This window comes from Leuresthes tenuis, unplaced genomic scaffold (assembly GCF_036924035.1).
Source record: "Leuresthes tenuis unplaced genomic scaffold, fLeuTen1.0.hap1 SCAF_7, whole genome shotgun sequence".
NCBI lineage: Eukaryota > Metazoa > Chordata > Actinopteri > Atheriniformes > Atherinopsidae > Leuresthes > Leuresthes tenuis.
This window is the reverse complement of record NW_027325361.1, coordinates 17,677,986-17,702,342: the sequence shown is the minus strand read 5'-3', so window position 1 is coordinate 17,702,342 and position 24,357 is coordinate 17,677,986. Positions and strand designations below refer to the sequence as shown.

General features: G+C 41.9%; 2 protein-coding genes across 2 annotated transcripts in view; both read left to right on the top strand.

The window, feature by feature from the left end:
* The first annotated feature begins 37 nt into the window (after nt 1-37).
* sac3d1 (SAC3 domain containing 1) lies at nt 38-4,518 on the top strand. Its single transcript, XM_072389630.1, has 4 exons — nt 38-86; nt 1,376-1,790; nt 2,377-2,659; nt 3,687-4,518. The coding sequence occupies exons 1-4, from the start codon at nt 58-60 to the stop codon at nt 4,151-4,153; spliced, it is 1,194 nt and encodes a 397-aa protein (XP_072245731.1). The 5' UTR covers nt 38-57; the 3' UTR covers nt 4,154-4,518.
* A 289-nt stretch (nt 4,519-4,807) lies between these two features.
* cpamd8 (C3 and PZP like alpha-2-macroglobulin domain containing 8) overlaps nt 4,808-24,357 on the top strand; it is a 43,998-nt gene continuing 24,448 nt past the window's right edge. The window contains exons 1-22 of the mRNA XM_072389629.1: nt 4,808-5,465; nt 10,204-10,355; nt 10,858-10,880; nt 11,457-11,622; nt 11,922-11,974; nt 12,502-12,519; nt 13,167-13,221; nt 13,455-13,568; nt 13,955-14,039; nt 14,223-14,331; nt 14,476-14,703; nt 14,889-15,059; nt 15,163-15,291; nt 15,439-15,637; nt 15,960-16,135; nt 17,051-17,200; nt 17,400-17,561; nt 17,691-17,833; nt 18,791-18,853; nt 19,714-19,945; nt 22,245-22,398; nt 24,171-24,301. Coding sequence (XP_072245730.1) covers nt 5,380-5,465; nt 10,204-10,355; nt 10,858-10,880; nt 11,457-11,622; nt 11,922-11,974; nt 12,502-12,519; nt 13,167-13,221; nt 13,455-13,568; nt 13,955-14,039; nt 14,223-14,331; nt 14,476-14,703; nt 14,889-15,059; nt 15,163-15,291; nt 15,439-15,637; nt 15,960-16,135; nt 17,051-17,200; nt 17,400-17,561; nt 17,691-17,833; nt 18,791-18,853; nt 19,714-19,945; nt 22,245-22,398; nt 24,171-24,301 — 2,799 coding nt within the window. The 5' untranslated portion in view covers nt 4,808-5,379. The remainder of the gene's footprint in view (nt 5,466-10,203; nt 10,356-10,857; nt 10,881-11,456; nt 11,623-11,921; nt 11,975-12,501; nt 12,520-13,166; nt 13,222-13,454; nt 13,569-13,954; nt 14,040-14,222; nt 14,332-14,475; nt 14,704-14,888; nt 15,060-15,162; nt 15,292-15,438; nt 15,638-15,959; nt 16,136-17,050; nt 17,201-17,399; nt 17,562-17,690; nt 17,834-18,790; nt 18,854-19,713; nt 19,946-22,244; nt 22,399-24,170; nt 24,302-24,357) is intronic.

Here is a 24,357-nt window from a genome sequence, read left to right as displayed (position 1 = left end):
TGGGTCATTTTATTGGATACTGCAGGTAAGTGACGACATATCTCTTCAGAAGAGCCAATGAACCGCAGGAGAGCTCCCCGTCGCATGTGAGTACAAAATTGGCATGAAATTTTATCAAACGAACCATTTTTTTTAAAAACTATTAACAAAGCTGAGTGTTTTATTGTGAACTGAAAGCTCGTGATTTCAAACTAACTTATGTGTTTGGCAACGACGACATCTGCATGTAGTCTGTTGCCGTTAGCTAGCTAGCGAGCTATTTGTCCCTTTCCTTATTTGATGTACTAGGACGGTGATAGGCACATCCTTTAGGACCCTCAGTAACAGCTAATTATGTTATCATTCTCCGTGTTTACTTGAACCTACATCTAATGAGAAGAGTGTAGAACATAGGGCCATGATTAAAGTGACAGAATTTCCGACAAGAAAACTGGAAATGTTTTTGCTCGTCGGTAAATGCACCATCGAAATATTCATTGTTGAAAAAACTAGAGGGGCATGATTACTCCGATAAGCCACATAAGTCCAAGTGAACAGCGTTGATGCCCACAGCAATGCCAGCAGTTCACAAGGTTGGTGCATTAGAAGTAGCATGAACATTGCTCTCGTGGCTAAATCACTTAGTTGGCATGTCAAAACAGCAGATCTTGGTCTTGGACTCTTGGTCACCACACTGAAAATGGCAGCTTTGATGGAAAGGATGCCAGAACACACAGTGCACCACTGCTGCGTTTGGGAAAATGTAGCTGCAGAGGCAGTGTGAAGCCCTGGACAGTGTTACACTTTGGCTGGTACCATCAAATCTAAACACACTCAAACTCTTTCATGGTAACGATGATGACAGTTGCCCTTTTCAGCAACACTATATCCACAGTCACTTGCCGAGGATGGGTTTAGGAAAATTTGTTTAATGTGTTGAATTGGCCTCTGTTGTCAAGCTTCACAGTCCAGTTAAGCATCCATTGGATGTTCTGGGGAAACTAAGGCCTCACCTCAGAGCTTCAAGCTCGTTGTTTAACTAAAGTTAAAATGGAAGACAGGTTTGGTTGCATTCTTGGTATTTGGCTCAAAGTTTAGGGAGGAAAAAAGCTATTCTCAATTCCTATTCAGTTGTGAAACTATGCAGCTATTGAATTTCATAGACATACTCTAAAATTTTGCACTAAATCTGTCTGAAATTACCAGCAAACTGTTGGATTTGTTGGTACTCAAATGCTTAAAGTTGTGAGACATCCAGTTATAAACTTTTCTCACTCGTATTTGGTGTGTGTGGCCAATGACTGGGAAGAAGCTGTTTTTGTCATAGTATCTTTAATGTGGATGGGTTTCTTAGTAAACCACATATGGAACTCTAATGAAATTGTTCCTTCGACAGATCTCACTCACAGAGGAGTGGAGCATCATCAGGAGGACAGTGGAGACAGAGGAACAATGAGCAAAGCCAAAGGAAAGCCTCAGTCAGAGAGGTGGAGGAAGAGCAGCAGAAGCGTGGACAGCAGGGAAAGGACGTGGTGCCCAAAGGGACCTGCCAGACCATGTGCCCTTCTCAAGAGCTGCGGGACCGTGAGACTCAAAACCGACTTCACCGTTTTGAAATGGTACCAGGCACAGAGAAGGATCGGAGACCGAGGGGAGACCCTTTGCGTGCGGTGAAGGAGTATTCCAGACCAGCAGCTGGAAAGGATGCCACTAACCCCACTGACCTCCGACCACCTTCTGTGTTGCTGAAGACTGTTTGTTACCTTATTGACAACATTGTAGCCTCCCCTAATCAGCCTCCATGGACAGAGGCAAGTAGTACGTCCACATCTCAGCTCATTTAAAGTCTGTAACAATTTTTTTTATTATTTTTTTTAAAGGAAATTAGAAGTGGAACATTTGGTATTTGTCCCTTATAGAAAGTTGAAATACCATAGTAAAACGTTCCGCGGTGTATTTTTATATCACTCTAAAACTAAATTTTTTTTTGTTGCCATAAGCCCAATTTTGCCTTGGTCATTTATATTCAGGAACCAGTTCTGTGCAGCACCAATTGGACCATATAGCAATGAGTTGATATTTGCTTTTTGGTCCAACAGGGCAGTTGTCGATACTGCATTGTTTACATGGCACAAACTGCTGAGCTTGATCTTTATAAAGACTGTATAATAATTCACTGTTATGCTATTGTGCAATTAGTATGACTAAAATGTGACAAAGCTTTCAGTGAGTAATGGTTGGAAAATAAGATTTAAGTCAAATGGGGAGAAAAAAAAAAAAGAATAGCGGTAAGGTCAAAAAGAGCATCATAATAACTCCCATAGAGGAATCATCACAGACACGCATGAAAGCTTCCGCAGCCTGCATTTTTATGAGAGGTTTCTTCTTGTCTTGCAGGTGTATAGCTTTGTGTTTGATCGGCTGCGCAGTGTGAAACAGGATATGATCATCCAGAGGGTGTCTGGATTGGACTGTGTGGCCATTTTAGAGCGGACAGTGCGTTTCCTCATCTATGCCTCTTATCGTCTTTGTGGTGAGCCCCTGCGGCTTTACGACCCTCGCATCAACGACACACACCTGCAGGAATATCTGAGCTGGCTGTTGGATTGCTACACAACAGGGACAGGAGCATATCCCAATCGGGAAGAGTTCCACTCTCTTAGTTTGCTGTACAACTTGGGTTGGTAGATCTTTAATACTCAGCGCTTAGGTTTAATTGAAGAATCATTAATAATGGTAAAATAATTAGCCTGCATAAAGTTAATGTTGTATAGAGTGTGATTAAACGTACAAATTCAAAGTCTACCCAAGACACAATTATTAAAGGGGAACTCCGGTATTTTTACCTGTGACAGTCGGCTAACTTCACACAAAGTTTGCTACTGATAGTTTTGTGCAACATGGCGGGATATTTATCAGATTTTGATGACATGGACGACAACTTTGAGTAAGATGGTCGTCCTTACTGGAGTGAATGAGCTGTGCTGCAGCGGCGGACATCGACAACGTCATCCCAGTAGACGAGTGTGTAGAAAGCTCTCTATAAGCCCCCTGATAGCTGCCAATAACAACAACACAGCAGCTATGAGCTAACAGAGCTATAGTACGCGTTCAGTCATTCATTCGTCTTAAAGTATTGGTGAAATGAAGACAGATAATGCCTTATTTAGAGGCTGTATTGTCAATGCTCCCATTCACTCCGTTATATGGATCTCAAGGAATCTAAATAGCTTCCGAAGGACGCCGACTTTCACCAAACTGTTATCGGTGAGTAGATGAACGTATTTCATGCCAGAAATAAGGTCTAGGTTTAAAAATACAGGAGTGCCCCTTTTAAGCACTGATTTGATGAATTCGGATGGGCTGTGAACACTTCCAGTGGAGGAGTGCTGGTAATTGTGTCAACGGTACCTTTTGGGTCTTTTTTTGTATTTCATTATGTCGATATATGAAATATTAGAACTTTACAGAAATGGTTCAAATGTATTTTCAGAAGATATGTAAAGATGAAACTTTAGGGCATCGGGTAATTCTAGCCATAGAGTTTAATGCTAATCTGGATTTTTCACTTACTCTCATATTAATGTGCTCTGTAGGTTCTCCTTTCCCGCAGCAGATTCCAACGTCCTTGTTTTTGAAAGATGTTTCACAGGTTCTTCATCAGCATCGCACACTTGCAGCATAATATCTTCATGCTTGCTCTGCAGGTTCAGCCCGTGCCACGCAGCATGTGATGGAGCTCCCGGAGCGACTCCGCAGCACCCCTTCCATCTCGCTTGCTCTTTCGATCAACCAAGCTTTTCGGGAGAGAAACTCTGTACGCTTGCTCCGATTGGCTCGGAGACTGAACTTCCTGCAGACCTGTGCGCTGCACCGCCACCTGGTTGCATGCCGTAGAGATCTGCTGCTGCTATACAGCCACGGATACAGCAGCCGCAACTGCCGCTTTCCTCTTGACAGACTGGCTCAACTCTTGTCCTTGGACACGTCTCTTGCAGCTCAACTTTGTCAGGCATATAGCGTGGAGGTCAGCCAAGACAAGCAAGTGGTTTTCTCCAAAGCTGCTTTCACTGAGCCTGAACAAGGCAGACTGAACTGCAAACTGTATCACAGCATAGTGTCTGAGAAACAGAGAAACCTCACTGTTGAGAACATCATTCACGGCTACGCTTAAGACCAGGAGGGACTTAACTACTGATCAGTCTGTGCGGCTTCATGTTTCTACAAACAACCACATCGGAGACAATGTGGGGCTCAGCATGTTGCTCGGAGGCTGTTGAGTGACACGATACCTCGGGAAGCTGGAGATTGAACCGACAACCTCCTAAATCGCACATATCTGTTACTTCTTTCTAGAATTTCCATCAAATTTATGTTTTACTAATTAGATACTTTTAATCCTGTTGTACTTGTATCGTTGCTGTTTTCTGGTTGTGTTGATTGATGTTCATTTTTACTCTTCATGCGTTTTGTTTCTGTTCAGTATTTCTTTAACTGTGCTGCAGCGGTCATTTAATTTCCTCGAGGCAGTACAGTGGAAACATTTCAATAAATTTTGTTATTTAGACGAACTGCGGTGGTCTTTCGTGTGAGTTTTTTTATTTTTGCCTTTTGTAACTGCGTCCTTCTGCCACTGGGGGGCAGCATCTTCCTGTCCAGGGCACCAACGCACCCTGAGAGCACAAAAGATGTTATTTAAACGGAGATATCCCCCCATCAACTGTTTCGCCTTTTGGTATTGTTTGGTGTAATCTCGGCAACACAACGTTTGAAATCACGAAAGGGAACATTTCGCTGCTGTTGAAGTTACAAACGTGTTCGGCAGCAGACTGTGGCCTGAGCGGTGCCGTTCCTCGGTCGGCTCTTAAGTCATGCTCCCTCAGCAGAGACGTGTGAGCAGAGGACGCGTTAACGTGAACGAGGTGCCTCCTGACGCTGATCTTAGGAGCGGAAAACAAACTGACCGACCCGAACAGGCACGGGACAAGCCGAGAGGCGAGAGTTGCGCGGATTTTCGAAGGACGAGCAAACATTTTCTGTGACATTTCTGAGCGCTGAAGTGGGAGGACACCAACAAATTGTAATGCTGAAATATGAGAGAACGGAACCGGGGCGGGTGAAGGCACATGGGAGAGGACTGGTCGTGTACTCTGGGCTGTAAACGGAGGAAAAAAAATACTTGAAGTGGATTTGGTTAAGAGGGATGATTCCAACAACTTTGGTTCTGGGCGAAGCTCTGCATACCTATCACTCCAATCAAACTAAATGGATTGGTAGACGGAGGGGGCTTTAGATCCAGACTGTTACATTTTGATTTACATTTTCATCAGACGTTGTAGAGCCAACCTCATTTAGAGGGGAGAGACCATATCCTGAAGCAGCTCGGTGACTGAAACCAAAATGTTGCGGTTTTCTTTGACAGCTTTGAGTCTTTCGTGGACCTTATTCATCTGCAACGTGAGCACAAGCTGTGCACAAGATAGACAGTAAGTGGCCCAAGTTGCATGTGGTATCTTTAAGATGTGTGCAGCGGAGAATGCTTACTGTAAGTCTAACATCCTGGCTTCAAGCATAATGGGAAAGGACTCAGACTTGCTTATCTGAGAGTCGTCTCCATGTCAGCCTTATGTGTTTCTATGTACCCTCTGTAAATATGTTTGGATTTAATGTCATTACAGATACTGTCTCAGTTGGCTTGTGAACAGTCTCACAGTGGTACCTTGAGACGCTGCCCTGCTGATTTGTTGTGGTAGCCCACGGCTCAAGTATGTGCTGTGATAATGACAAATATAAATAGATAAATTCTTGGGCTTGTCAGTAGCCTTGCAGACCAGGCGCATTGATGTCATCTGTCAGCTGCTTGACTGGTTAAAGTTAACCTTGAATGTTCTCTAGTTATCACAGGTATTCCGGGAGGGGGGGGGTCATTTACATCTTTATGTGCAAATGACATCAAAGTAAGTAATTTACTCTCAAATGCTGACTTGGTTGACAAGTATCAAACAAGTTAAGGAGAAGTTTGCCAAAACAAGAAGGCTGGGAACATAAAAGCATGTGACTGACTGTTGAAGGCTTCACCTACAAAAAAAGAAGGCAAATCCCTCTTAGGCACCGAACAGCTCTCAGGGGACAAAAGTTGGACTAAAACAATGAGAACTTGAGTACAGTGAGCCATGTGACTGAAATAAGCACATTCTCCACTACCTGATCCAGGCTCATCCTAGAGCTGGTTAAACTCACTGCAGATCAAACGCACACAGTCAATTTCCTCGTATTATCTTCCTTCTCCTGAATCCTTATTTTCCAGGGATTTTCTCATGACTCTCTCTCTCTCTCACAGGAACTTCGGTTGCCTTCGGCCGTAATGCTGTAGTGCTATAATGCCAACCACCTGATCCTTCTCTCATGCATGCAATTGGGTTTATGCTCAAGGCTTTACTCACCATTAATTTGTGTGATCTTCAGTGAGGAAAAAAGCTGGAATCAGTGGGTCAGGACTGAATTGGCCAAATGATACCCTTTGACTCTGTGTTGAAAAAGACCCCAAAAAAAACTGACCTCCAAAGTTTTGATTACAGGATGGCCCATCTCATGGCGGCAGTAGCCAAGTAGTCTTATTCACAATCAACTTCCCTGTCACTGGTTTTCCACACGTATGCCTGTAAATTGTTGACATGTGAGGGTTTAGCATTGAAATCATATTATTTTTTATTCCAGAAAACACAAAAATGTCGCAATAATGATGTAACATTGATATAACAAAACAAAGCCCTGACCAAAGACAACGCTGAGGTTTTTCTGTGCTATTATGCCACAATGTTGAATTTTACGTGACCCACCTGGCTGTGACAGTAGCTCGCTCGCATGAGTTGAGATGATGAATTTGATTTGGACAAGATATCTAAAGAGCTGCAGGCTGACTTGGAGCAGTCCTTAGTGGTGATTTTCTGAGTAATACTTTGTAGACTAAAAGTCTTGGGGAAAACAGCAGGGAGGACACAACTATTTAAAGAGAAAAAAGGCAAGACTGAAAACTTTAAGACACAGCTTTTTTTGTTTAGATGCTATCAAAGGAATCATGACATCGAATCACCAAGGTATCTAGGGTTAGAGAACTGAGCTTGGTGTCTTTCAACAGAACAACAGCCAGCAGCACAAAACACTGGTAGAAAACGAAAATGATGTTTTAGCAGGTCAGCCATCTTCAAATCCAATTGAAAACCCCTGAATTCTTCCACAGCTAAAGGCAGGCTTGCAAACGTTAAAGAACTTGAATGCGGGGATGGAGAAGTGGCAGAAACTTCAAGCAGACAGGCGAGAAGCCTCTTGATGGTTAAAGAAGCATTTTGAGGATTTCCATGCTGCCAAATGTTCAGCAACCAGTGGAGGAATGCTGGTAATTGAGTCAAGGGTACGTTTTGGCTCTGTTTTCGTATTTCATATTTTCGGAAGATATTTCAAAATGAAACTGTTGCGGATCAGGTAATTCTAGAGGGATTTGCCGTAGACGAAGCCTTCAACAGTCAATCACATGGTTTTATGTTCCTGGCCTTCTTCTCACAAACTTCTGCCTCATGAACACTTGTTTGATACTTGTTTGAAATGTTGGCAGAGAGGCAAAGAAGCTTTTATAGAATATACAAGTGAGACCGACAGGTGAGGGTGCCAGGATTGGTTAAAAAAAAAGAGCTATCCACCAAGAGCTCAGCGTACGATCGAATATAAAAAAAATAAAAAATGAATAACTTCACTTAGTCTCTTCTTAAGCACTTTTCTTTAATCTCTTTGGAAAAGGTCACAAGATCCAAGAACAATGCTAATATAAACTTGTAAGGACTCTGGATGAGTCCACTTGCCCAATGAGAATCGGACCACACTAAACCTGTTTAAAAATGTAACACAAAAAAGTATTACATACTCTGACTAGTACAGTTCTATCTTATTGCTTCACCAATATATATTATGTGGATCATATTAGCAGAAGATGTATTATTTCATTATCAAGTTTGGTACTTCAAACAGGTGCTAAGAAAGCAACAAAAGTTGTTGTTGTCACAGACTCCTCACGCTCAATCTCCTGTTCTCACATTTATTTAGCTCAACCACAGTTTTTAGGACCGTATGAAAACAATCAGGTGTCACCTTGAAGGTTTCAGCCTCTTGGAACTGCAGGATGGAATTATCTCCTTTACATTTATCAGGTGTGGTCCAGTGTTTTCTGTGCTAAAGCAGGTAATAAAGGAAGCACATGTCTTTAGGATTTAGAGAAATCAACTAGTTCTTATAATGGCCGCCATTCACAGTCTTCTGTATCATTCATTTCATGTGGTTGGTAACATACCAAAGCAACAAAAGACTATTCAACAAGGTCCCTTGAACTTTGTTCTTTCAACATCTACAGTGCTTAATGTTGTGAAAAGATTCAGAGAGTCAGCATAAATCTCAGTGTGGAAACACCAGGGCTGAAAACAACTGTTGGATGCCGAGACCTCTGAGCCCTCAAGTGGTACTGCATGAGAACTCATCATGCCACCATGGTCAATACCTGGGCTTTGGAGTGTCTTGAACAATGACTGCGATTCAACACCTTTCACCAATGCATCCAGAACTGTAACCTGACACCGTGTTTGCCAAGGAGGAAGCCATGTATCAACGTGCGTGTCTAAGATGACGATGACCCTCCTGGAGCAAAATGAAAGCATTTATGATGGGGTGGGGGGGTGGGGCTTTAGTGCCCGCGACACGAGTGAACTACACATGTGCGAAAGTCCCTAAGATTTAGAGATGCACTGGAATTTTGCTACCACCAAAGTGACATCTTTTTCTGGGAGGTCTGTGGTTATTTTTTCAGCTGGTCAGTGCCAATCCTCATTCTGAACAGCTTCCAACAGCGTAACTCCATAGTCAGAGTATGTATGTCGCTGGCTCTACCTGCAGTCCAGATCCGTGTCCTATTGAAAAAGTATGAAGCATCATGAAGATGAGAATCAGGCAACGGCAGCCATGAAGTGTTGAGCAGCTGAAATCCATAAAAGACCCACATTTCTCTGCAAAGCTCCAACAATCAGTGTCTTCAGTTCAGAAAGTGATTGAAAAGGCCTATTAAAAGGAAAACTGATGATAAATATTCATTTTAGATTTGTTTAAACAGATCAGTGAAGGGCAAAATATGGCATTATCCCTTAACTCTTCAGCAATGTATTTTACAAACTAGTTAACTTGAAGACACAGCTTGACTTGTTATGGTATTGAAATGAACTACTAAAACAACAGCTATTACAAAGCCAACTACTGGAGACACTGATTCGCCAGCACTGGTAAGATGTCAGTGGAAAGTGACAAGAGTAGCTATTTATTCAACAGAGGCAACATGTGTCAAACCCAGCAACCTGTTGGAACTACTACTGGCACATGCCGCTGGTTACCAGCATGGTGACACTAGTGACCTGCTGAAAGGGACTGGAACACCAAGAGGTGTTCTTGATTTCTGTGGTCTAACCAGCTGTGCCTGAATTTGAAGTGCACCTTCATTCCTACTTTAAAGGTAAATACACTGAACCGGTGTGGAGCTACTACAGAGTAGAAGAGTACTGTGGCAAAAGATAATGCAGCGGGTCGCTGGGTCTGACACATGAGTTGGGATCTTATTAATTGAACAGTCCACAACAGTACCTTACCTGAATAAGGATCTAGTCCACTGAGTGGCCGATAGTCTTAATCTACCAAAGTTCCTGTTGCTATGCCATAGACCTTTCACCACTGCCTGTTCAGCTGTGATGTATACACTACCACATGTACTGTCCACAGAGGTGGTGACTTACAGTAATTTCACTGGACTGCACAAGAGCACCCAAAGATGTCGCCCCTTCTTTTTCACATGGCATATTCGATTAGATAAAAACTGAACTGAGCATTTCCTTCCCAGACTGTCAGTAAAAAGAATATCCTCTGCTCTTCGACTTAAGTGAAAGTCGGTCTGGGAGAAAGTGAAAAACAGAGTGACTTTTTGAATCCCCACTTTTCAATACAATCGTAAATATTAAGTTGTATTCATGTGCTTCATGTGTTTACTCCCTTTCTCCTCTTGACCTCTCTGTCTGATCCCCGGTTTCTTCTCCTGCTGTCACCTGTTTTTCTCCTCTTCCGTGTCTTCTGCTCTCCTTCCATCTCCCCTCCTTCTCTCTCTGTTGCTCTGTTTTCCCCTGTCTCCTGCTTTCCTGTCAGGGGTTACCTGGTCACTGCACCCTCTGTTTTTCGAGCGGGCGTAGAGGAGAGCGTGAGTGTGACCCTCTTCAATGCAAAAGCAGAAACACGCGTCCAGGCGCAGCTGTCGATGAAGGGACAGACGGTCGCCCACAGCCACGGCTCAATGCTCGGTGAGGACAAAGCTTTAAGCTCAGGCTACACTGGCACAATCTCTACAACTTGCACTCTTAAGTTTAGCCATAAGATACCCTGCCTGTGAGAGTTATTTGAGGAGCGTTGAGATTATATAGATGCTCATGCAGGCAAACACGCGCACTTTGAGTGATGGACATACACACAGGGTGAGCCTTATCGACCTCATTTGTCTTGACTGTGCTCTTCACCAGCTATGCTTTCCATGGCCTTTAAGAACTTAAATCAGCCCATCCCACCAGCCTTTTGGTGTATACAACATGTGATTTGTTTGACAGCAACATCAATAGATGGTGATAGCTTTGCTTAGAATGGCATGAAGATGGGCTGCAGCTGGACTTCCTGCTAGCCTGAGGTGAACACCTCCAGGAACATTTAACCATCCTCTAGCTGTTCTCATAGTCGCAGAATTATGTGTAAAATGTGTAGGTGACCTGGCTATAAAAGTATCTCACGTTGAATCTCTTTTTTCTGTTTTAGACAAAGGCACCATCAAACTGAAGGTGAGTCGAACAATGCGTGCCACGTAGTTTGCATTTACTTTCTCAGCAGCAATGACAGCTGCACGGTAGTGAGAGCCCCTTATCCGTTGTGTGCACATTCCTTAGGCAACATGCAAATCAACACTAACATTATTTGTAATGCAACATCTGTCTCTGCTCATTCATTGGGTATAAGGTAACAGCCTCAATATAATATGCAACAGCTGTTGATGTGCACGTATGATCCGCCGGCCCTGAAGGCTGGAATAGATCAGTAGTATGCACGACAACTTGATTCTTTGCCTCTGTCTCTCCAACACCCCCCACCAGTAATCTCCACCCTCATTCTTGTAAATACTGTCATGTGTAGTGTACTCTGTTATTCTTCCTGTGGCATTTTGATTTTGTTTCTGTTCCTCTGTCCTTTGTTCTTTAGGAAATGATTAAATATACTAAGTCAAGGAGAATAATTTGAAATTGTGCGTCACCACAGCAGCCTCGAGTCAACATTTCAGTCTTTGTTTACTTTTTTTTTTTTCTTGACCCAGCCCATTCTGTCTTGACTTTTCTTTCATGCATGTGTGCGTATGCCACCAGGTTCCCTCTGGACTAAGAGGTCAGGCCCACCTAAAGGTCTGGGGGAACCGTCACCTCACAGAGGGAGGTTACATTTTCCACAACTACACCACTGTCACTGTGGAGAGCAAGGGCACAGCTGTCTTCATCCAGACTGACAAACCCATCTACAAACCCAAACAAAAAGGTTCCCTCATTGTGCAGCTGGTAGTTCATCGGTTAATCACACCGAAATGCCGAGATTTATTTGCTTATGCCGGGTTTGAGCTTGCAGACCAAGACACATATGCTTTAATATGTGATCTTGATAGATGTTATAGTGCAGCATTTCAGTCCATCAAATTAATGTGATAACTTTCTATCTTATGTTGCAGAGATTTTTTTTACTTAATCAGTATTATTATTCTTTAGCATTATGGTTTTAATGAGAAAAAGATTATGGCCAGTTTTACTTTCTTTACAGTGTTGTTTCTTTTTTGTCTTCAGTGCTCATCAATGTTTACACAGTTACACCTGACATGAGGCCAGTGAATGAAAAGGTATGTCTTAATTGAATTCATGTGTAATCATTACTGATGCATCCCCCTATGTGATTGATTGAGAAACAAGTCATTTTACATGTAGTTTGCATGGCAGAAAATACAAATGTTGAATGTTCAGCAGGTATATTTACTGGTATAATTAAGTGTCTTTGCCATAATATTTGATATGAACATACTTTTTGAACTTTAATGAGTAGAGTTAAGATTTATATTCTGCCCTGAGTGCAAAGAAATGTACAGTCATCTATGTCCAGAGGTGAAGTTGGAGTTATTTCTCCTGGAATGTTTGCAGTGGCTCCAAATATACAGTGTTACTGTGCGGACATAGTTTATTGATGTTTACAGCTATAAAAGTGTGTTGCAGGTAAATGTCGGTACTCACTTTCACAGATGGATGATTGTTAGAAAAGCAAAGAGCGGGGTGATGCTTTCGGATGAAGCCAAGGATCCTCTGCTGGCTTCATAGTTTTGATCTCATTCATGCAGTATTGTACTTATCTTTCTCTTTTTCAATTTTGTTGCAGATTGAGGCATATGTTTTGGTGAGTGGAGACTGGCGGGACCACCCAGGGTTGGCAGAGCCACGTCCACGAGGGGACAGTGGCAATTTTAATTCCCAGCCTGTTTGGAGATTACAGAGCAGAAGTCAGGGCAGCTCACCTAGATAACAGGGTGCTCTTTGGAACAGTACAAGGATAAACAACATGAAAGGAATCTTCTCTTCTCTTCTCATCAGTCCCTCTGCAATCCTATACATGCTGTCCTCCCTCTCTCATGCTTGCTGACCTTTGTGCTCATTTATTGTTTCTCTTCCTTGATCTTCTTAGATCTTGAGGCGTTTGTGAGGCAAATAACAAGCTTCTGTTTCATAAGTAGCTTAGGGAAACCTGTATGTTATGAAAAGTTAGCAACAACAACAGAAAAGCTTTTTAGATTAAGCATACGTGTTACATGAGGAACAGTTTAGGTCTTTTGCTCGTGGTCATACTCCATTTATCAGGCTAATGTTAAATTCAAGGACTGTTATGCACAATGTGACAGTGACAGCTTGAATAGGATCCAGCCTGTTTACATCCCATGCAGGATAAAGTAGGTGTAGAGGATGGATAAAATATATGACTATGCCACTGTGTAACAGTGATAACATACAATGAACTACTGGTTGTAATTTCTTCAACTGATCTTACAGGATCCAAGAGGATCCCGGATGGTACAGTGGGAGGAGCTTAAATCTGTCTGCTGTGGTAAGCCACATCTCCTGTAATGTATCCATGTCATCATTGGGTGGGTTTAGCATTTAATGCGGTGTTTCTTTAGGTGAGCTATGTAAAGACATTCCTTCTACTTTTGACTCAATAATTGGAAAATGATGAAGTAAGCATTGTGACTGTCAGATAATGAGTGTGCAGTACATTGCACTCAGTATTTGGTAATCAGGGATCAATTAACCGTGTTAACTCAGTTTTCTCTTTCTTAGGTATTGTGAACATGAGTTTCCCTCTGTCTGACCAGCCTGTGTTTGGAGAGTGGTTTATCTTTGTGGAGGTGCAGGGCCACACCTACAACAAGTCGTTTGAAGTGCAGAAATATGGTGAGCACCTATATAGATAGAGAAATGAAGTTCGTAACAGTTAAAAGTGCTGTTCACTGACAGTAATCTGTTTTTAATGTGTTTTTAACTTGAAGGTTCTTTAAATCGCTTTGTGGTTCAGTGCTTAGTGTATGTTTTTCTCTTATTTTTTGTTACAAGCCCTGTTATCCATCTTTAAATCTATAATTATTAAGATATCTTTCAGTTAGGCAGAGAGGCGATTCAGAGTTAATTATAGGGTATTTTTAGGGAACACTTAAAAACAATAAGTTTAGTTGTTTGATATTTCATTGATCACCAACACGGTGAAGGCCAGTGATATGGAGTATGGGATATACTGTTACACACTGAAAAAGAAGGAATATGTCCTGTTGCTTGTCTCACAGTGATGCCCAAGTTTGAGTTGGTGATTGATCCACCGCGTTACATCCGTGATCTCAACTCATGCGAGCTAGCAACTGTCACAGCCAGGTGGGTCGCGTTAAAAAATTCAACATTGTGGCATAATAACACAGAAAAACCTCAACGTTGTCTTTGGTCAGGGCTTTGTTTTGTTATATCAATGTTACATCATTATTGTGACATTTTTGTGTTTTCTGGAATAAAAAATAACATGATTTCAATGTTAAACCCTGACATGTCAACAATTTACAGGTATACGTTTGGGAAACCAGTGACAGGGAAGTTGACTGTGAATATGACTGTAAATGGCGTCGGCTACTACCGCCATGAGATGGGCCATCCTGTAATCAAAATTTTGGAGGTTAGTTTTTCTTTTTAACACAGAGTCAACAGGTATCATGACTCAGAATATTCAGCATTTAGGTGATCATGTTGTTCTTCTAAGCCTTGCCAGGAGAATTACAACCGTCTAACTGTGTCTGAATATTTCTCTTGGGTTTTTCAGATTAAAGACTCCGCAAATTTCAGTCTTTGTGTCAAGGAGATGATGCCACTGGATGTGGCTGATCACTTCAGGGGAACGGTTAGCATTTGGGCATCAGTGACCAGCGTCGACGGAAGCAGGCAAACCACATTTGATGATTCCACACCTGTTCATAAACAGCTCATTGACATCAAATACTCAAAAGACACACGTAAACAGTTCAAGCCTGGTCTGCCTTATAAAGGGAAGGTGAGACTACAGAGATTGCTTCTTGACACTGTGGAAACGCAGAAAAGTGTTGTCATGCTTAAGAGAATCTTTTTGATATTTACAGTTTGATTACTAAAGATTATTTAGGCTGTGTCTCACTCTTAACATCGCTGATTGACCCTGTTGTTGGTTCATTCACACTTGATGGTACCTCTGCCCTTTAGATTGAGGTTACCTATCCTGATGGGAGCCCAGCTGATGGGGTGAGGGTACGTGTAAAGGCAGAGCTGACTCCAAAGGACAACGTCTACACCAGTGAGCTGATCTCCAAGGATGGCCAAGCCACCTTTGAGATCCCCTCCATCCCTACAGCCGCTCAGTATGTCTGGCTTGAGGTCAGTGGATGAGTAACAGTAGTTTCTGTTTGTTTTATGCGAATAACACATTTTAAGTCAATTCAGGGAAATTTTAGAATGTGTTGTTTTTGCTCTCAAATAGACCAAAGTGACATCTATTGATGGTAGATCAGTGGGAGACCAGTACTTGCCAAGCTACTTGTCCATTAGTAGCTGGTACTCTCCAAGTAGGTGTCACATCCAGATCCAGAGCCCAAGCACCCCTCTTACGGTTCGTGATGGTATCTTTGGTCTAAATTTGGAAATTTGAATCAAGCTGCATTATCTCTTGCATTTTGGATCATTTAAAAAGGCATCACAAGTTCAGATTATACTAAATATAGTCTTGAACTCATTTGTATGTTTTTGTCTTGCATAGGTTGGCCAAGAGGCTGAAGTGGCCCTCAAATCTACTTGCCCCTGTAACTTCACCCTGCACTATGAGGTGGCATCCAGGGGAAACATTGTCCTGTCAGGCAAACAACCAGCTAACTCGACGGCTTCACACCGAGGAAAAAGGGCTACAATCACCTTTGATAAGAATATCCACACTACCAACCTCCCTCCCTCTGCCTTGGGTAAGCATGTGGATAGATCTCTTGTTATTATAGCCACAAACTTTGCCTAGTGGATTTTAAAAGAAAACAGATGCGCAGAAAAGCCTTTGCTAAACCTACTCTTTGGTTTCATAGTCGTCATCAGACCAGCACATCCCTGCAGCATCAAACAGTAATCCTTTAATGTGACACTGCTTTCCTTTCTGTAGGTTCTGTACAGTGTTCTGGTATCTTTAGTTGCCTTCAGTAGGACCAGAGCACCAGAAAGTCTTCATGAAGAGTGTGTCACCCCTGTCACCTTCCTCTCTCTCTCTCTCTCTCTCTCTCTCTCTCTCTCTGCCAGGTGCTGCAGGCTCTTCCTCCCAGGCCGAGATGGACAGCTGTGTGTCTTATCTACGTTTTCCTGTTCGTCATAGCATGGCGCCCCTCAGCCGACTACTGATCTACTACGTGAGGGAAAACGGCGAGGGAGTCACAGACAGTCTGCAGATCTCTGTGCAGCCCAAGTTTGAGAACCAGGTTCATAAATCTAATGGTTGTTTTTTGTCGTATTTTCATTTAATATATCCAGAGAAAACATCGGTAAGCGCACTTAGATGTCAGGGTTGTTGCTGTGTTTGAAGCCTTAAACACATTTACGTTACTGCTTAAAGAGTTTTATTTCTGTTTTCAAAAAAGTATTTATTAAAAGCCGGTGAAAGGGTGGACTCTCTGTATACATTTTGGAGCTAAGCCTAAGTATCCATGCACCAGCCATTACACCACAGTGTAATGTCTGTAAACAAACAGCTGTGTTGGCCTGAGAGCGCTCCCCAGTTCCTGCCTGAATTAGGTGGAGTTAACTCCCTGAAGTATTTACAGCTCTCTGGTATGCCCTTACAACACTGTGTATGTGTGTGTGTGTGTGTGTGTGAATGTCTGTGGAGGGGGTTGTGTGGGCAGGATGAGACAGCGACCACGCAGGCCGCAGGCAGATAAGTGGGGTCATGACAGGAGAGGATGACAGGTTACAGAATGGTGAAAGGAGGGCAACGGAACCGATTAATGGGGCTAATTTGTGACTGTGTGCTGGTGAAAAATAGTGTTGATGTGTGAAAGCTAATGGCTGACTCTCACCATCCCTCCCTCTTTTAAAGGCTGCAGTTTTCTCACTCTCTGTAATGTTTGTTTTCCACCGAATCTTTCTTCTTAAAACTATTAGATTAATGCTCCTCCAGATGACAGCCAAATTGCCACTTGGCATCTGTCAGGCAACACTGCCAGCTCGCGCAGTCAAATAACTGAAAGTTTGTTTGGTAAAACATTCATTTGCAACAGTTTGTATTTAAACTGGGGGAAGAACTTGCTCGTATCTGAATGTATTCGCGATCTTTTGAATTTGATATTTTGTCTCTGTGTCAAGCCATCTCTGCTCATTAAAAATGTTGCATGCAGGTGTCTGTTTCTCTGTCATCTAATGAGTCCATGCCAGGGGACCCAGTGACCCTGCATGTCCAGGCCGAGAGGGGCTCCTGTGTTTGTGTGGCCACTGTGGACAAGAGTCTTTACCTGTTAAAGCCTGGCTTTCCGCTCAGTCCTGACAAGGTTGTTCATATTTGTAGTTTATTTAACATTTATACTGTTGAATGAACTGAAGTGTTCTGTAGCTTTAAGTGTAGATGATTAATGACGGATTGAAATGACTTTACTTTTATTAATTGCCTCTCAACAAATCTTTGACTCGAAGTTGCATTTGTGCGAAGTATTGTGTTTGTGTTTCCATCAATGTCTTTTGACTGTGCAGGTGTTTAAAGAGCTGGCAGAATTTGATGTGTCAGACGTCTTTGGCATTCCAAAAGATGACGGACACTTCTGGTGGCCTGGACTGTCATCAAAGAGACGCAGACGGTCCTCTGTGTTCCCATGGCACTGGGACATCACTAAGGATGCCCGCTTTGCTTTTACAGTGAGAACACAAACTTATTTAAACACCCCACAACAATGTTACAGGGATAAATATATATATATATATATATATATATATATGTTAGCCTTGGAGGGTATGTGTGTTTATTTGTCTGAATGTCTAATACAGGAAACAGGGTTGGTGGTGATGACAGATGTGGTGAGTTTAAACCATCGACAGAGCGGAGGCATGTACACGGATGAGGCTGTTCCTGCCTTTCAGCCACACACCTCCACCTTAGTGGCTGCCATGTACTCCCACCCCACAACCAGGTAGACAACCTGCTATAGAGATGTTAGAGGTGTTCTCTGGGCATTAGTGATATGTGGGTTTTTAAATGTAAAAGAAAATATTGTGGTTTGGGGCATGTCACAGGTTGAAAAGGGAATAAGGAGCGATACATCAAAGTTAATAGCTTGTAAAGATGGTTTCCTCAAAAGCCTGTTATAACCAGACCACTTAAGTGAAAGATACTTTTTCTTTTTTATCCAGTAGAGAAAGGATTGGGATATCAGACCCAGATAATCAGGAAATCAGTTTCCCTGTGGAGTTTTCTTTGTCAGAAAATTGATATTCTGAGTTTATAAAGAAAGCAGCATCAAAAGGCCTAAGATGCATTTCACTAGTATGATTTACTAAAAACTCTTATACTAAAGTATTTTGTCTTCAAAATTCTGACAATCTAACAATTACAACAAAGCTTAACAGAGAGCAAGTGGGAGCAGACATTTGGCTACTGAGCACCGTGCATTTATGGGCTCTTTAATGTATTAAACTAAACACATTTCTGAGTAGGTTCATTTAAAACTGCACACTCTACTTAAAGTTAGATGGAAGAAAACAATTTGCTACTATTGAGGAAAATTTCCTGTCATTCTTTACTGGATCACACACGTAATATAAGCATGTGCGTTACTGACAATACATTTTGCAGCAGGCCCATAAGAAAGCAATTATTACTTCAAGATCCCAAAATTGTATTCCATTACTTTAATGTTCTTGTCATCCTTGGGTTGAATAAGGTCTCTGGTATGAGTAAAAACATGACAAAAGAAATAACTTTCTTTTGTTTGCATGTGTTTTAGTCCTGCATTCCTCAGTGCCCTAAATGTGTCTAATTCTAGTGATGAACACATGATGTGACTTAAAGTATGTCAGTGTTTTTTTTTTAAATAATGCATTTTCCAATTGTGGTGCTGTCCTGATGTCTGCTTGTGTTTTGGTTATAGAGCGGAGAAGCGGAGACGCACATTTTTCCCTGAGACATGGGTGTGGCACTGCCTCAACGTCAGGTATTCAAATCATTTGTATAAGCACTTTTTCTTGCTTGTGTGTACATAGCTGTTGGCTAGATATCTTCTTATGGGAATTAGTCTCAAACGACAGCATCAAGAGGATAAAAACACAACAGGAAGAGAAGGAAAGGGAAGAGCATGAGGTCGGTAGGCAGAAGATGAAAGACGACAGCTAAAGTGTAAGAAGAATTATGAAACAAGGGTAAAATAGTGATTATGAGAGGATGGACATTTAGATTTAAGAGAGGAAAGGTGCGAGGCAACGCCGCATGAGAAAAAGACGATATTCCATCATGTAGCAGCATCCAGCATTTCTCCCCATGGGTGTGAAGCTGCCTTATTTATTCTTGGAACGGACTCATACTTTCTCAAGAGCTCCCTCCACTCATTTTCAGCCAATATAAATAAATTGCCCATAGATTTCCATATGCTGGATTTCTTTGGATGGGACTTTTGCTCTCCCTAATTTCCTGTGAAGTCCAATGCTCTGATTTTTCTTGAAACGCTTTTCAAGTGAATATTGGGCAACTTTGACCAAAGGAAGGTCGTAATGCACATTTTGAAGTTTATTACGGCCCGTGACTCATGCCAAGACCAATATAAAATATTTGCTGCCAAGAATGACCTCAGGGGAACAGATTGGGTCAACACCTGTCTGCCCCTAACACCTATCCATTTTTGAATGTTTGCTGTAGTTACATCGGCGCAGATGTTAAGACAGGTGTTAGCAACATAAAAATAATCTTTTGGACTTTTCATTGCTCGTTTTAAATGCAACAATGAAAGCTGAAAACTTTTAAAGTCACTGTCCAACATATTTTGCTACTCAAATTACATCTGAATGTGTCGCCTGACAGTGCTGAAACTGGGGAAGCTGACCTGCAGCTGGACGTGCCTGATTCAATCACCACGTGGGTTGCAGAAGCTGTTAGCCTGTCTGAAGACAAGGGACTGGGTTTAGCAAAGAGGGCGGAGCTTCGTACCTTCAAGTCCTTCTTTGTTGACTTTACGCTGCCCTACAGCTTAATCAGAGGGGAGCAGACAAAAGTTCCCCTCACTGTCTACAACTACCTACCCACCTGTTCTGAGGTAAGATTATGGATGAAAGGAAGCAAGCAAGTCCATAGCAAATGTGCAATAAGACTGATGAGCAGTTGCCTTCATAAACCAATTTTTACGCTACCCTGAATCATATTCCTGAAGATGGCAGGAATATTATTTCACCGGGTTCAGTTCAAGGGCCTTTACTTGTGTTTTTGGTTACGAATATCATTACCAAAGATAAAGAGAGAAAATAATCTCAAGGCTTTATAGATTATATCACAAGGCATATTTTTCTGAAATTGATCCATCATATTACAGATCTGCCAGTATTTTAACAGCCAAGTAATGGTCGCAGTCAACAATACAGAGAAGAGTTTTAGTTTGACTTTACTAATGTCATAATTCTTTTCATGGGGACTGTTTACTCAGTTTGGTGGTCATTCAAGGGGGAAAAAAAGAGCGGTTACCACTGGGATTTAATGAAAAGGTCTAGTTGGTTCAGCAATGTTATCTGCCCAAACATTAGGGAAGCTGCCCTATTGAATATACCAAATGACCAGGTTTTTCCATCAATAGATTTTATTTTCACCTGATGGCATAGAAATATTCCAAGAATAAAAAGCTCGGATTCAAATTGTAGAGTGGCTCAGGAAACACGAGACATCATTTTCACACATAGATTGGCCCCCAAAGAATCCAATTCTGAACCACAGTGACAATCTTTTGGATCTTCGGGAAAATACTTAGGTGATCAAACCTTCCCATTGTTTATTCAAGATCTTGGTGAAAATTGAGTGCAACTGTGCTCAAAAAGAATATTGTGACACTACATATGCTTATCCATATGATGCCATGGTGAATACATGCTGTTTCCAAAGGTAAAGGTGGTCCAAACAAAATAGTCTTTGTTTTTTTAAGGGGGAGATGTAATTTATTAGTGATGGACAAGTTATCTTGTGTTCACCTACACTTTGCCAAGGAGGCCATGAACACATCAGTAAATGTTGGACCACAATTAGAGATCTTCCACAAAAATGCATGTGGCAAGGTTTTGTGCTCCGCATCACTGTTGCATTCATAACTGTCGAGTGAACGAAATCAACCTGGAATTTCTTATTTATCTGAGGACACGCATTCAGTCTATATCTCACCAAAGTCATGAATGGAATTTAAACAATTTGGGTATATGGTTAAAATGAGTGAACAAACTATAAGATGCAAAAATACAGCTCAAAAATTAAAGCAAATATCAAGTCTCAGCACTTTGAATTTCAATGTGAAAATGAGCTGAATGTCTGTCTGAGAAGATGAATGAGATACTATGATATGATCCCTATGATCATATCCAAGATTTTGTACTGTGGAGGATTTATGGGAGAATACTCCATGAGAAAACAGGGTCCTCCACTTTAAAGAGGCACGAAATAGATGCCATGTTTACAGAGTTGGCCAACAGAATATTTTGTTTGGACATAATTGTAATAGTTAGTACATAAAATCCATAATCCTACTAAATATTATAAGTGAGAAAGTTTAAAAGAAAGTCTGAGTGTTTTAATGTGAGGACTACAGATCAAAGAGGAGCATAGAGTATATCCCAGGTGCTTGAAACACATTAACAAACATGATTTAAACCAGTGATGATCTTTGTGCTTTTTGTAATTTCTGCATTTAGCAGAACTAACATGGTGTCAACATTGCAATAAGCAAGTGAAGGATGCTTATGGAAAGTAGATTGGCTCAGGTGGGGCCAATGGTACAGATGTGTTGGAAATTTCAAAGGAAGTGTAGGTCTGTAATGTCAAGATGTGATATTAGCTCAGAAGTATTTTTCAGCACTCACTTTGAAGAGCCCTCCAAGCTCAATCCTGGCCTTAAATGGGTCCATCCTGCACGCCATACAGATGACATCATGATGTTTGCAGATGAGCCTGTTAAATGGCCTGTGCGTGTGCTGCCCTGATGTCATGTTTGGTGAATATGCAAACCAGAATAGCCCTCCCTTTGATGTCCACCCCAGCAACATGTGATTCCTATATTTTCTGCTCAGTTATTTATGACTTGTGGCATGCGGATAAAGAACAGTTAAAAGATTCCTCTGCATTACTGAGCCTTGTGAAAATTGGACGATGAGTGGAACTTAATCCTTCAGGGAGCCCGAGAAGCATGAGTCAGGCAGCATGGAAAATTCGCAATGTGACTTAAAAATTCTCCCTCGCTTTCAGAGCTTTGAGGAAACACGCTATATGAGGGAGGCCGTGCCTAGCCGATATGATGTCATTGTAGGCTGTCAGAGGAGATCATTTGCCGCTGATTTGTGTCTTCCTCTCCTCTCCTTTCACAGGTTCATGTAAAAGTGTCAGTTCCAAAGGGCATCAAGTTTATCGGTCATCCTGGAAAGCACCACCTTACCAGAAAGAAGTGTGTTGCTCCTGGAGAGGCTACTCCTACATCCATTGTGTTGTCTTTCTCCGAACTGGGACCTGTAAACATCACAGGTAGCCTCAGAGGGCAGTCTACTGGTGTCTGACTTTAACTATCTGAGACTTGAATGTGTTTATCAACCATATCAATTAATATTTTGTGTTAATATTGAGACCCTGACATTGGAGTTATAGGGCAAAGTAAGGTCAATTGGTCAGGCTACTTGTCACCTTTTGCAAAAGATGAGAAAAGCTTTATCTGGGCTATTTTAAGTTTTGTAGTTTTTGTCACATATTTACAGAGAAGGAAACATGTCAGCGTTTTCTGTAACAGAAGGATTTGATACTTATGTAAACAAGACAGATTAGATTGTGCCGCATCACGGAAATACCGTTATTTGAATTCCTAAGTGGTGTAGCTCCTAAAAACAATAATAGCTTTTCACCAGGACATAGCTCCCCTCAGTATGATACCTCACAAAAGGCAAGTCTTTGACTTGGTAGGGCTCTGCTGGCCAAGCAGCCGAGCTGTGTGTGATCTGGTCACCCACCAAGGTTACAAACAGTCCCCTCCCGAGCGCATGTGCAAACAAAGCAGGCCAGCAGTGGGGGAGTAACCAGAGCTGCACTGTGACATTCAGTGGCATGTTGATGAGTTTGCAGGTCAGTGGCGGTCAATGGGCCCCCCATGGCCCCACTCATAGTTCCCTGGCCCCTCGTGTTTCCTTCTCACTACACACACACAAAGAGACACCACTGGCACAGGGCCACATTTCCAATGTACTCCCCGTCAAGAGAACTGGGTGTTCTTCCACAGACATGTTTGCCCTGTGTGATGTATGTTAATGTCTACAGATTGCATTAGGTCCATGGCCTACTGAAGGTCTAACGTTAGTAACATTTCACATCTCAATCGCACGATTAATATTAATATTATTTTAATATGATATTGTTGTTACATGTATAAAACTCCAATTCCAAAAAAAAGCTGGGCTGCTATACAAAATGTAAATAAGAACAGGATGTAGTCACTTGCAGATTTCATAAACCAGTGTTTTATTCACAAAAGAACAGACCATCAAATGTTGAAAATGAGACATTTTACTGTTTCACGAGAAATGTTTGCTCATCTTGAATTCGATGGCAGCAACCCGTCTCAGAAAGGTTGTGACGGAGATGACAAGTGGCTGGAAAGGTATGCTGTACTAAAAAGAATCAGCGGGAGGAACAGGTTGAAAATAGTTAGGTTAATTGGCAAGAGGTCAGTAACATGATTAGGCATCAGAAAAAGAGCACCTCAGAGAGATAGAGTCAGGTAAACACAGGCAGACGCTCCGACTCTCCAAAGAGTCGACAAACTGCAGAGTGGAACATAAAGTGGAAAACGATACTGTGTTTAAACTAATCATTAGCACTCAATTCAAAAGCCTACATCTCTGATGGTATGGGGGTGCATTAGCATTAAACTGGCAACTTGCACATCTGGAAATGCACCATCAGTGCTGAACAGTGTATAGAATAAACAACAGCATGGGTTTGTAATTTGCAAATTATTCCAAAGAAGACCCAGGACTGTTTAGCAGCTTGGATCCTGTATCAGACAATGTTCTTCTCTCAAGGGTTTAGCAACTGGTTTCCTCATTTCCCATATGTTTACAGATGAGACACTATGTGGTGATAAACATGGGCTGTCCCGATTCGTTCTGTGTGTGTAAAAATCTAAATATTTTAAGGTTCTTTAGGCACCAGGCAGTTTTCTTGGGGTCACATGGACATTATCATAGATTGTACCATAACGGAATTGATTCCTCAAATGAAAGCTGATTGTTTTCTCGCTACCTTGACAGCCCGTGCCATTGCCTACAGCACACCAAGCTGCTGTTCAGATGGATTTCTGACAGGCAAATTAGGAAATGATATTGATGAAAGGAGAATCCCAACTGGCATGGACTACGTCCGCGGGACTGTCCTGGTGGAGGTAAGAGGGCTGATTAGTGGCAATTGAAGGGGAATGTCGTCTTCATACATTTGAGT